Genomic DNA, 13377 nt, shown 5'->3' on the forward strand with positions numbered 1-13377 from the left:
GGCCGTTATTTTATCCCTGCATCACAAGATAACACATCCGGCATCTCGTCCAAGTCACCATCGTTGCATTCTTAGTCGCGCGCCGTGCTCGCTCCCGGGCCTGGCCACAATACCGCCAAACGATTCATTTCTCATCGTCATACCTGCCGACGCTATACAATACCCCTCCCCCCCCCTGTTTTTTGCAGCGGATTGGCCACCATGGCTACAGAGGTGCGCCAGAGGGTTAAACCCAATGCAGCCGCTTTGCCAACCGACTCGATCGCATCCACTCCCTTGACCATTACCGTCAACGGCAAGCCTGCGGCTGCTCCCCATCCGTCTGGAAGGGAAAAGCACGGACGCGTGATCCAGATCTTGCGGGGCGTCTCGCTAATTATGTTCTTCTTCACGTGTGCCACCACGTATGAATGTCCCCCAGACAGCTTCTCATTGCCTGCTTGCTGACCGTACAGAATCCAAATCACGCAATGTATCGGCGCGCCTCTCTACCTGATCAACCGGCGTCTGTTTTACGACTACATGGCCGTCACCAAGCAGTCCTTTGGCCTGGTCATCACCACCATGACATACTGGTGGGGACCGACCACAATTCGCATCAGCGGCGATGCGTCGGTGGCCGGCCAGATCAAGTCTCTGTCTGATGGACGCGTGGAATTCAACTTTCCCGAACGATTGGTTCTTATTGCAAACCACCAGGTACGAGGAGGAAGTGCCGAGAAAGCAAGACGAGCTCAGTTCCTAACATCTGCCAGATATACACCGACTGGCTGTACCTGTGGTGGGTCGGCTATGCCAACAAACCGAGATCCCACGGAAGCATCTACATTATTCTGAAGGAGTCGCTCAAATACATTCCCATCATCGGCCCCGGTATGATGTTCTACGGCTTTATCTTCATGTCGCGCAAGATGGCCATCGATCGACCGCGCATGGCGCACCGTCTTCAGAAGCTGAGAGCTGAGCACCTCGACCCCAGCGGAAACGTTTACTACGACCCCATGTGGCTGCTTCTATTCCCCGAGGGCACCAACTCGTCGAATAACGGGCGCGTGAAGTCAGCCAAATGGGCAGAGAAGACCGGAATCAAAGACACCGAGCACGTTCTCCTTCCTCGGAGCACCGGCATGTATTACTGCCTGTCCGAACTGAAGGGTTCTGTCGATTACGTCTATGATTGTACTGTTGCCTACGAAGGTGTAAAGTACGTACCCTGTCCTTGATCTTATCCCGTTTGTCGTTTTCCTGACTGACAGTCCTTAGGCGAGGCGAGTTTGGAGAACAGCACTTCACTCTGGCCGGGACCTACCTCCAGGGCCAGCCGCCAAAATCTGTCAACTTCTACTGGCGCCGGTTTCGTGTGGACAATATCCCCCTGGACAATGCCGAGCTGTTTGACACCTGGCTGCGCGAGAGGTGGTATGAGAAAGACGCCATAATGGACACCTTTCTCACCACTGGACGCCTACCACCTTCTCCCAGTGCAGCAGACAGCAAGGATGGCCCCTACATCGAGACAGCAGTCCGTACGCGGTATACTTTTGAGATTGCCCAAATGTTTGCCGTTCCTACTACCCTGTTAATGCTTTGCAATATTGGCATCATCTACTGGCGTCGGTTTTCTGCTGGGGCAGCATAGCATGATACTAAGGTGTCTTTTTCCTTTGGCTAAACCACTTCTGGTGTTGCTGGGCTATGCGGGTGTTGGGTTACGGTTCATGATGGGGCTTTAATCATTGTTTTCTGAGAAGCGTTTGAAAAAATCCCTCCCTGCATTCTTGCATATCAATAACTGCATTTTTGGGTCTTTGTTGTTTCGAAATAGTAGCTGCCAATACCAGCTCGTTTCAGTGTGCCAAATGCCCAGGTTTCCTGTACTGCCAAGACGGCTTCTGTGTCACCTCACTTGGCTAAGCTCCTCTTGCTATTTCATACAGCGAAGGATGCGTTTATAGTTTACTCATTCTCTCTCCACTCTTCAGTCTAGGTCACACAACCAATTAAAAGCACAGATGCAGAATGGCAAAATAGAAAAACAGAAAGAAATAGAAAAATAGAAACGCAAAAAGGGGGCCAAAATAGGGGCAGCAATAGGATCTGTGGATCTTTTTTTCCCACAAACTAAGAAGTGGCGTCCAATCGGAGATCTTATGATCCGACACAACGTAATACAAACCATAAAATTAACGATCAGCTTTATAGATGATTTGTCCGATCCGTCGTTACTCGGGCTCTATCATCTGATACCAACGTTGCCTTCTGTTGAGAAGCGCCGCTTGAGAAGGGCTCTGAACCCAAAGCTGGAGTGCGAAACATAATCGGCAGTGATTGGCAGTGCCTGGAAGTGACTGGCGGTGAAATGATTTGAATACAGTACGGAGCACAAGTGACAATAAAGCTCACAGAATAAGCTTTATGCTTATATGGTCTGCAAGCCATCATGCGGGTCTGGAAGTTATCCTTGACTTGAAACTATATTTGTAAAAACCGCATGTCTGGTGATATTCATGAATTCTTGCTGAGCATTGGCATAGCAAATTAGGCTCTAAAATTTTCGGTTTCAAAGCCGGACGTTGTCTTAGCCAGGTGAGTTTTGATGATACCTGTTCGATCAGAAGACCACCCAAAAGCCTAGGGGCAAAAGATTGGCACGTACTTGGTCCCTTATAGCTGCTATAATAAAACGTAGTCGGTTAAACAAGGCTAAGTCTGCCACTCGTATTGCGTATGAAAAGACTAGAAATGCCATACTAAATTGACGATCTCGTAAACGACCTGAGGCTGCCGGTTCAATTTTGTTTTTAACGATAACGGTCTGGTAGCCGTATTCAGTTGCTGCTGGCCATCTCGCACTGGGCGTCTGGAACAAGAGAGAACTACAGAGTATGGAGCAATGGAACTCAAAAATGATTTGAAACTTCAGTAAAACCATATACTAGGCAATGCCCAACAGGCTATGGCCGTGCACATCCGTACAGTGTAACTGGCACGGTTCCTGCAGAATGACGCACTTGAACCCCGCCTGCCGGATTTCGTGCAAAGCCCCGCCTGCCGGAGCTCAGGTGCTAAACGCGCTATTAAATCGACGGACGTTAGTGTGGATGGAGAAGCTTTTCGGAGACATAAATCAAAACCAGTCCAGAATTGACAGCTGCAACGATGCAGTACGACGCAAAGCAGCGTAGGCCTCCCCCTGGAGCGACGTTCACGTTATGACTTCCAGTCGTCCTGTGCAGTACTGACAAGACAGGCGGCTATTCAACGGCCGACAAGACGTCATTTGCGTGGCAGACCGCTCGGGTCCGTTGGCCAGTGATCATCGTGAGTGGTCCCGAGAGCGCGGTCAGGGGCTGGCACTACGCATCCGACCCGATCTGACTCTTGTACCCCATGGTAGACCCAGGCCATCGACGATGTGTATCGGTCTGTGCACCTGAGCAGCGACCCGGCCAAGGCGGATGAGGGCAAGAAGATTGTCGAGGAGCTTGCACAGCTGAAATACGAGGTGCAGCATGACCGACCACTAGTGTTCGTTTTGCTTGTCTCTCTCCTTTCACAGACCCTGACTGACAAACAGGCCGATTTGCGATGACGGAGAATCAGATGTGGCCGGCTACAACGCAGAGCTCGAGCAGCTCGGCCAGCCATCGTGGCTCAGCCTGCCATGGCTCTATGCCGAGTGCTATCTGTTTCGGCGCATGAGCACCTCTTTCCGGCTGTCGACGCACTGGAGGGGCTACGATGTATTTGCGCGCCAGAAGATCCGCACCTTTCGCTCGTCGAGGCCGGCAGTTCTGGAGCTTGCAGGCCGTTACGCGCAGCTGACACGACAGATGGACAGCAATAGCAGCAGCAGCAGCAGCAGCGACAACGCAGCCGAGGAAGCGCTCTTTGAAGAGATGTGCGAGATCTGCCTCTGGGGCAATGCCACGGACCTCTCGCTGCTGACCAATCTGACGTACGACGACATCCAAAAGCTGCAGGGCTCTGAGGCCCGGCGCAAGGCCGAGGCCAACATCCTAGTCAACGACCTGCCCAAGGTATATGCGGCCCTCAAGGCTGCCCGTGCCGCCAAGCCCAAGTCCGAGCGCCGCGTCGACATTGTGCTCGACAACGCCGGCTTCGAGCTCTACGTCGACCTCATCCTGGCCGGTTTCCTGCTGCGCGCCGGCCTGGCCACCGTCGTCGTGCTGCATCCCAAGAACATCCCCTGGTTTGTGTCGGACGTGCTGCCCAGCGACTTTGGCGCCCTGCTCAACGCTCTGGCCAACCCCAAGCCTTTCTTCGAGACGCCTTCCGACGAGGAGATTCACCAGGATCTGCCGGCCCCAGCCAAGCTGACCGACGCTGAGCTCCAGGACCTCGCCTTCCTCTTCCAGGAATGGAGCATGATGTACGCCGAAGGCCAGGTCGTCCTGCGGCCCAACGTGTTCTGGACACTTCCTGGAAGCTATTGGCGCCTGCCACACGACGCCCCATCCTTGATGACCGACCTGCAGTCGAGTGAGCTTGTCATCTTCAAGGGCGACCTGAACTACCGGAAGCTCACTGCTGATGTACGTCGTCTGTCTTCGTGTTCCCCCCCTTTTTGTGTTTTCTCATCCCCCGTGTGCTTCATCCACACACCTGCATCCAATCTTTCTCCTTTCTGACGCAACTAGGCCGAATGGGACCCGACAACACCATTCACCGAAGCGATCGGTCCTCTGGGTCCCGGGTCCGGAGTTAACGTGCTCGCGCTGCGGACTTGCAAAGCCGATGTCGTGGTAGGCCTACCGGCAGGCAAGGACGAGGAGCTAAGGTTGGCCGAAGGTGGTGGCGGCGCATCTGGGGCACGCGAGTGGGCCTGGAATGGCAAGTGGGCAGTGGTGTCGTTTTCAGAGGGAAAGCAGTAGTCAGGGAGATGATGGGCCGACAGGACACCTCACTCAATGACAAGAATATAGATGAGGATGAGTGCCGGACGATAGGCTAAACGAGCAAAGAACAGACATATCGCCGTGTCTAGATAAGAGACTGGAAAGAAACTAGCATCTGTCTGGTACGGAATATGTCGTAAGATACACCGGTGTATAGTAGGGCACAATCAAAGGCCAGCCAGACCGGAAATCTCCTATTTTTCGGAAAGTCAAAGACCTAGCCGTGAGAAATAGGCAAGGGGTATGGAGTACGACGTATGTGCCAGCCTGTTTTCGGGGGTTTTTTTTTTTTCCTTCAATCTTACTCGTGTCTCTCCAGTGTGGAGGGCAGGTATCTTACGTATGAAAGGGAGGGAGCTAAGCCTCTGTCGCGAGTCAGATACAACCCTGTGTTACTGATCTAATGATATCCCTACTTCTCGCAGACACCCTCACCGGTCGAGAATTACAGATCTGGATGGCGTGGGCAGGGAAAGAAAGGGGGGTACATAGTATGCGAAGGAGGGAAGGGAGTGAAAGAGGCTCATCAGCGGCCGTCAGGCATATTCGTACTCGATCATTTCCGGACCAGACCGAATTCGAAGGTTCGGCCTTTTAATTTTACCTGTCACATGCAAAGAGTGCCATGTCCTATGAGGGATAATTAACTCTGCTGACCTGACAGGTCAGCAGGACCGGGAAGGGAAAATGATAAAGGGAAAAAAACCACAGGAAAAAAAAAAAAAAAAAAAAACAGATTGAAGCAATTTCCGGAATTGTTCCGAAGTGCTAGCGAAGACTAATAGGCGGAGAATATACATCCACCTGTCGCTATCGCGCGCAACGGCGGATCCTGCAGACGTTGTTGCATTCACCCCAGACCTGGCGACATGTCGTAGTATCCTCGCGTGCTCCCGCTGCCCGTCGTTGGTGTTCTCGCGTCGCCGCCTTCCTCCATCTCCACCGGCCACTTGGCTGGTTGCGACTCGCCGTCTTGCGGCCACATATCTGCCGCTCACCAACGACAGCCCCCCCGTGACATTCGTGGCTTGTTCTGGTCGTATCGTGCTCGTACGTCGCAGTGCAGACTTGCATCTCACCGTGGTCCTTCTGATTGGTCTTGACGCCCTGCTGCCTATGGCTCCTGCTCATTTCTCTTCTATTCCCGTGCTATGTTACCCCATCCCCGCTGCACCTCTCGCTACCCTTCCGGCCAGACGCAGAATACCGCGTGTCCTCGTCGTGGCTGCTTGCCACCGAGTCACCCCATCGCACTTAGTACCGGGTTCCGGGGGGGGGGGCGGTCTCTCCCACATCAGGTGGGGACTGGCCGGCTATGGGGTACGAGTACAAGAAATACGAAGGCTTAGCATGTACTCCGTACGGAGTACTCGTATACTCGTAGTGCCAGCAGCTCCCTTGCCCGGATCAGATTGTTAATATACCGGGGAATTAGGGATCGGAACACTTTTCAGACTATTCCTTTTTTCGCCTATCCGTGCTGAGATGAGCAGGGCTCGTGTCTGCCGCCCCTGCTAGTATACTCTCGCTACCATGTACTCGCAGCAAGATTCCAAAACTCGGCCAGACGGCCTCTGCTTGTGTGCCCTGTCTGTGTTCTGCCTTGCGACGACACCACTAGCCAAAGTCTAAGCGCTTTCTCCTTGTACTCGTACGTTTGGGTGTATCCGATAGGCAGATGCAGCCAAGGATATAGCACACTAAAAATAAAAATAAACGGCTCACATGCCACGTCTGTGTGTCCGCGGCCGCTTGCAACTACAAGGACTCATCTTCCGTATGAGCAGAGCATCGTGCTCTTCCCGTTGTAGCTGCAGCTCTCAGACGCACGGATCCGGCCTCTAAGACCGGAAGAAGACTAGTCACGGAACTCGTGATACCCACTTAGAAATGTCTGTGTGTTTCTCTGCGCTAGACCACAACAGGTAAGGAAATCTGCGCGGGTGCCCTCCGTAAGATACATCACTATGCCGTCTTCGAATGAAAACGTCGGAAATAATGCCAATAATGTCTTGCCTAACGACGACAAAGAACCGACCCAGAAAGACTTAGGAGGGGCTGTGGGAACGCTTGACAGGGTGCTGTGACAGTCATACGAGTATGCGAAGAGTGGCGTAGATCCGCGGCCTGCCTGATCTCACGGCTTATTTGGCTGACCGCTATGGCCTAAAGCCGTACTCACTGCCGAATCGCTCCTATATCATCGGACTCCACTTATGGAGTACATACATGTATGGGCACATCCTTAGTAAGGATCCCCTGCAAGTTCGACTTGAGTGCCTAGGTGCCGCATCATACATCATGAGGCTCCCGACATTTCAGGTAACACTGCAGCAAAGCTGCGAACTCAGCGTAGCCAGAAAGGCCACAATAAATGGGGCTTCTTCAAAGTACAATTTTCGGTGTTCCAGTGGTATTTGGTATATTTCGTTGTAAAACTGCAACTAGCCAGGACCTGCAATAATACCAAGACATTACAATTATGCTAAATAATCTGCTGACGGCTATGAAGCGCTTGAAAAAAAGAGTCGTAAATGCAAAACAACAACAAGAACAGGATATAGGCTGTGGGTGAACAAATAATATTGTATCGAACCCTTTGCCAAATCGTCGAGATCATCTGTGTATAGAAACCGGATAACGATGGCATACGAAGCCGCGGGAAGTGGGCAGTCGAACTGCTCACTCATCGTCATACTCGCTCTCGCTGTCTTCAATTACGAATGCAGCGGATCCGGTCGTGTATCTTGCTGGCTTGTAATCCGGTTCTGGCATGACGGGATATCTTAGCTGAGTGACTGCACCGTTCTGATGGTCCCCCGAAACATAGCCCTCGTCCGCGTAGCTGAAAGCCGCCTCCCAAGGAGCTCGAAGGTTTTCTGGAATCTTCCAGCCCAGCTGCGAGTTTCGAATCCAGAGGCGAAGTAAATGGCGCCGTTGGTTGACTGTCCCTTGACCCTCGGCCTCCTCACCGGAATCCGTATACGCACTACGCGCGTGAAGGAGAGCCCAGTTGTTGATGAATAGGATGTCTCCCGCCTTGGTGCCAAGCTGTAAGCTATTCCTTTCCGCGACAGCCGCCACCACGCGAAGTGCTTCCTGTTGGGCCTCTGTGAGGGAGGGTATAGCGACGGGCCGCGAGCGGCGGGGCTTCATGGCCGGATGAGTTCCCAATCGGCTCGGGTCGAAGTTCATCAGCAGCTTGCCGTCATGAAACTCCAGCAGAGAGGCGAGGACATGACGAGACTTGCGGTTGGAGCTAACAGACCAATAAACACGAATTAGCTGGTTGAGAAAGGACGAGTATATGGGCTAGAAGGGGCTAGCATCGTCCCCTTGCTCAGCTCACACATGGACAGGCCAGTTTGGTTCGGCTAGAACTCGGATCACATCCGGTCGCTCAGAAGCGACGATATTGTAGATTTTCCAAGACGAAGCTACCATGGTAGCTCCGCCCCTTGCGGCGACTTGGCGCACTTGGAGGGCTAGAACATCGGCACCCATGTCGCAATGCCACGTCTAAGACAGTGTGTGAGTGAACAGGTCGGAATACTACGGCATATACCTGAGGTATATGGGGAGGCGCTACTTACTAGATGCTGGTTTGTGTGAACAACATGACGCTTCTCATACGGGACTGTCCAGGCCTTTGCATCGGTGATGTGAGCTGGTTTGTGTCAGTGTCAGTCAGTTATGCAACTATATGTAGACCGACTCGGATCAAGATCATAGAAGAAAGAGAAACACAAGTCAATGCTGAATATAGCCCCAGAAATTACCCTCGGGATTGCGCGGGTGCCTTTCTAGTACTGGACCATAGAGCTATTTTCATTTAAGGTAATATGTTCCTTGTTGCTGGCTTCAAATGGGTGCAATACGTACTTATCACATTTCCTTTTTTGTCTTGAATGCCCCGCTTGTCTCCAATGTAGTTGGCAATTGCAAGGAAGACTAGGAGATTGTCGGCCTCCGAGTAAAGCGTAGGATCCAAGCCTTGGATCTGGCAAAGGCCACGGCCCCGGTGAACCTCATAGGCAGCAGAAGAGAGTCTTTCGCTTAAATCGTTCGGCAATGGAAACGTTTCTTTGGAAACTTCGTGGCCGGCGAGTTCAAGAGCTTTGTGGATAATTAGCGAGCAAAACATTTCCACCTGAGGTACCGAGAATTTATTGCTAGGCGTTAATTACTCCGACCAGACTCCAAAATCCAGGAGCAATAAGTAGTACCTAGTTTCTGACACCAAAGAGTGGCTTACCTTTGAAAGTCACTAGAGCCTCATTGATGGCCTTCAAGTCTGCCGCGCTCAGCATTAATTGGCAGAACTCGGGGTTTTCCGGGCCAAGGTCAGACAACGGGCCAGCGAGACGAGACGGCAGATCATTGGCAAACTAAGCATAGTACCGAAGGACTGGATCAACATACTGTATATTGCGGTCAAAGGGCACATGGCTGGCTGGAAGTTAGAGTAGCCTACCTTGTCCATGAGTGCAGTAAAATTCTTTCATCTGCTGACGGGCGCGAGTAGGATTCTAGAACGAGTCTGGTCAAGACGTCCAGGAAGCAATGCTTCAGAGAAGTGGCAAGTGGCAATTGGTAAGACTTGACTGCCAGCTATGATCGTTCAGTTGATAGGGGACAAAATAGCATGACCAGAAGAGAGGGAAGAACGGGAAAGCGTGGGAGAGTCCGGATTTATTTGAGTGGATGAGTGGCACAGATGCAATGGAGATGGAATGCGGGAGGAAGAATGCAGGCTTGTCGGGCTTAGCTGGGTTCGACGATGTTAATGCAAATTCCGTCTGGCCAAATGGAAAGAGGGAGCGGAGGAGGCGACTTGGGAGAAACGGGTAGGAGGAGCCTTTTAAGATTAGAGAAGGAAGGAGGACTGGACTGCATAAGACCACAACGTCACTCCTCAAATCTAAATATATGGCGTCCAGTGTTGGCCAGGCAATAGGCGTGAGGTGAATACTGCATTCGTATATCCGACTTTCTTTTTCTACTATCTCTTTGGTATTTAGAAGAAAGCAGGAGGGTGACATGGCGAGTCTGTACAGCCAGTGGTTTGGACCTTGGGGGAGAGAGACGGAACAGAAACAGACGCAACAAGGTACTGGGGTCAAGGGACGCGGCTGTTGTGGTTCCGGTGCAGGAAGCAGCTCATGCCCGAAGCTCGCTGCCATGCAATGACTACATGACGCCAATGACAGACAAGGCAAAAGAGGGGGAACGAGGTGGGTTGAGAAGGCCGACGATGGCCAAGAGGGAAGGTGGGAGTGATCGTAGTGCGTAGCATGGGAGCCGCTGCTCGCAAAGACCGTCATTGGGCTCACCGGAGCGCCCAGTGCTACAGCAACCCCAGATATCGGACATGTGCCATTTTTTACCTTCGCCTTTTGGTTCTCACCATCCAGTGCCAGTTGTGAGCCATAAAGGGAAATACACGTGCATAGAGACCGGCATCTAAACACACAGAGCTGCACAGTGCAAGGCCGCCGAATAGCAATACGGAACAGAGACGAGCCAGATGGACAGCCACTAAATATAAAACTGTTTCACGGGCCCATCCTACCTTTGTCTCTGGGCAGCAGGCGTAAACGGGCGGTTTTTGACCTCACCCATTGACGATCACGGTCCGTTTTGCACCGGCCAGACAAGGCCAGGCGCTTCATACAAGTTCGACCGCAAGTCGGTAGATCAGACTCCTGTCCATGCACTTTCGGTATTAGGGAATGAAGCAGCGGCAAAACGGAGCGGACGTTTTGCTACACCGAGGCATCGCTGTGGCGTCTGCGTTTCAAAGGTTGGGCTCCGGAAACAGCAGGAGAATGAGGCAGCTTCGGAGGGAAGACAGAGGGGGGGAAGGGGGGGGGGGGGGGTAGGGCTTTTGAATGGTGTCGAGAAAGGAAAAAAAGGCGGTTTAAGGTGGTCCTGAGAGCGCAGATCTCCGGACCGTGCAAATCGTCGCAGTAGCACGAAAAGCGGACGATATGCATGATCAAATATGGGAAAAATATGCAACAGGATAAGGATGTGGGGGACCGGAGCATTGACTGCTTTGACAGACAAGAGAGGGGGGGGGGTTTTAGACGCGTACCTTCCAGATGATCAGGCGTAGCTTAGAACCGAAAAGGAAGATCTCGAAAAGTTGGGGGCAGAATCAGATTGGATTAGCTATAACAGGCGGTGGCTCATCTAGATCGACAGGTCGTGGCTGAGTAACCTAAGCAGAAAGAAGCAACAGGCGACAATTTGTGAGCAGGCGGGTGCAGCAAGCCCCCTTTTACATTGGCTGGAATGCGAGAAGTAAGTCAAAGCGGCATTTGTTGCCATGTCCCATTTTAAACTATATTACAAAAGCGGTAGTGCTGAAAATGTATTGAGTGAGCGGTGCATGCACCTAGACACCTAGCGGCCAAGGAGGGAAAGGATGCCCATCAGATGGTGCTAGAAAGTGGCTCGAAACGACAGGAAGACAGGAGAAGAGGAAAACAGGAGAAATCATCATAAAGCCGACGGAAAAGCCAGACAGAAGCCAAAAGTCAGCTTGAAAATACCTTATGTGCCGTGTTGCTGTTGCATCTGATTGGTTGAGCCTTGTTAGTCTCAAGTTCAAGCTCCGGCTCCAATGAAAACTAGTGGAGAAGGCGCTCCATTTTGATTAATAAAACTTGCATTTTTTGTTCGTGACTGGAACCAGAAAAAAGAGGCATGCTCTCCAGGTGAGACCACCCTTGTACAGGACAGCGAGGAGAGGCAAAAGCCGGCCATAAGAGCTTCGCCATTTCCGAGCCCTCTCCGAGCCGGCTCCTGTCGCCCCCCGGCTCGGCTGGATGGGCAGTTCTTTGTTTGGAGGATGAGTACGACGTGCTCCGTATTACAAATGGAATAATTCCCCGTAGTCGTTGCTGCCAACGCCAACGCCAATCGTCACACCAGACTCGTTCTACGGCTCGGCCCTCGGTGCTAGCAGGGTACGGACGAACAGCTCTAAATTGCCACTCTCGCCCTTACATAGTATGAGAGGCCTCTGCGGCACGCAGTGTCCGGGCGAAGAAACGCCTTTTGTCTCCGGGACACAGGGACATGAGGCTCTGGAGCAGTGCATCTCTGTGCTTGCGATGCCCTTCTGTGGCTAGTGCGGTGGTCGTTTTTGGGTCAAGCTAAGCAGCAAGATCCATTCTGGCGGTGTGCCAACTACAACGACTCGTGCATGCCGGTGTTGCTTCCGACAGGTGCCGTTTACGGGGAAGTAGCCGGCAGTGTGCTGCACAGTAAGATGCATACGCGTGTTGGATTTCCAAAAAATTACGGAGTACGGAGCACTATGTAGTTGCAACCGGCACGCCGCGATGTGAGGGCAGCTACTTCGTACGTGGCCGCTGTACTCCGTACTATAATCGACGTGCTGACAAGTCTGGGCAGACTAGCGACGATTGGCGTGTTAGTGACCACAAATGGCATTCTAGTTGCATTTCCAGCAGCGAAGTGGGACACGAAAAAGAAACGAAGGCGAGGGCGAGAACAAAGAGGAAGTGAGGGAGAGGTGGAGAAGAGAGGCGAAAGAAGAAAGAAGAAAGAAAGGGCGACGGGAACGCCGAAGAAGCCTGGTTAGTCGCTCGGACCAGCTGTTGGCGATGTGATGCACTGGCGAGATTGACGATGGGCGTGTCCTGCACGTCGTATGTGCGTCCATGGTGGCATGCAGCCCCAGCCTGCGTCTGCAGAAGCGAGGGACAAGCTTGGCAAGACAACAGGGTGACGCCGGCTTGGATAAAAAGGAGGCGCCGCAAGGGGGAAAAAAGAAAAGGGTTTCGGACTCAGACCCTGGCCCAAGTCGCCGACCTGTCTCGCGACAATTGCCAGCCCAGCAGGCAGCTGTGGCCAGTGGGCACAGTGGACGATGATAGGGCGTTGGGTGGCCGGTGCTGAGCTGCCAGCCGTGTGGGGACTCCTTGACGAGCCGCTGAGAACAGACGCCCCCACCACCCAACCCTTCAGCTCCTCTGCTCCTTCCCGGACCGGTCTTTTGTCTCCTTTGTTTTGTTCATCGCTTCATTCTCCCTCTCTACGACGTATCTCTCCCCCCACCCTTTCCCTTTCACCTCTTTTCTCTCGCTCTCATCTCAATCTGCCCCCCCCCCTCCGGTTTCCCCTCCCCTCCTCTCCCCTCTTCACATCCCCCCCCTCAATTGCTGCCTTCTGCTGACACCCTCCCCTGTAACCCAAAATTCCCTCTCCCACACTCAGTAACCGCGGTATCGAAAGTCAACATTCATTTCGTATACATTCCCCGAGGGTCTGGCAACTGATCCAGCTCATTCCTCACCGTCTCTCATTCAGAAACCGCCTCTCCAGATGCACGGCACTCAATAACCGCTCCTGACACTGTTTTCGTCTGTTGTCCTGGCGGGCTCCCCTGCCGTCCCTCTATTTATATATATTAAATAGCTCGACG

The 13377-nt window shown here is 52.6% G+C and overlaps 3 protein-coding genes across 3 annotated transcripts; 2 read left to right on the forward strand and 1 right to left on the reverse strand.

The window, feature by feature from the left end:
- Nucleotides 1–201: 201 nt before the first annotated feature.
- Nucleotides 202–1639, forward strand: CMQ_7737 (phospholipid/glycerol acyltransferase; the record flags this gene model as incomplete). The annotated part of the gene is made up of 5 exons (XM_014314742.1): nucleotides 202–392; nucleotides 456–699; nucleotides 756–1204; nucleotides 1264–1419; nucleotides 1483–1639. The coding sequence occupies 5 exons, from the start codon at nucleotides 202–204 to the stop codon at nucleotides 1637–1639; spliced, it is 1197 nt and encodes a 398-aa protein (XP_014170217.1).
- A 1520-nt stretch (nucleotides 1640–3159) lies between these two features.
- On the forward strand, nucleotides 3160–4895 carry CMQ_7480 (duf89 domain containing protein; the record flags this gene model as incomplete). The annotated part of the gene is made up of 5 exons (XM_014314485.1): nucleotides 3160–3181; nucleotides 3251–3321; nucleotides 3398–3528; nucleotides 3578–4556; nucleotides 4662–4895. The coding sequence occupies 5 exons, from the start codon at nucleotides 3160–3162 to the stop codon at nucleotides 4893–4895; spliced, it is 1437 nt and encodes a 478-aa protein (XP_014169960.1).
- A 2706-nt stretch (nucleotides 4896–7601) lies between these two features.
- On the reverse strand, nucleotides 7602–9229 carry CMQ_7169 (taurine catabolism dioxygenase family protein; the record flags this gene model as incomplete). Its single annotated transcript, XM_014314174.1, has 5 exons — nucleotides 7602–8178; nucleotides 8269–8438; nucleotides 8513–8586; nucleotides 8802–9035; nucleotides 9175–9229. 5 exons carry the CDS (start codon nucleotides 9227–9229, stop codon nucleotides 7602–7604), a joined length of 1110 nt encoding a protein of 369 aa, XP_014169649.1.
- Between the last annotated feature and the right edge of the window lie 4148 nt (nucleotides 9230–13377).

The sequence above is a fragment of the Grosmannia clavigera genome (genome assembly GCF_000143105.1).
Source record: "Grosmannia clavigera kw1407 unplaced genomic scaffold GCSC_173, whole genome shotgun sequence".
NCBI classification, from domain to species: Eukaryota; Fungi; Ascomycota; class Sordariomycetes; order Ophiostomatales; family Ophiostomataceae; genus Leptographium; species Leptographium clavigerum.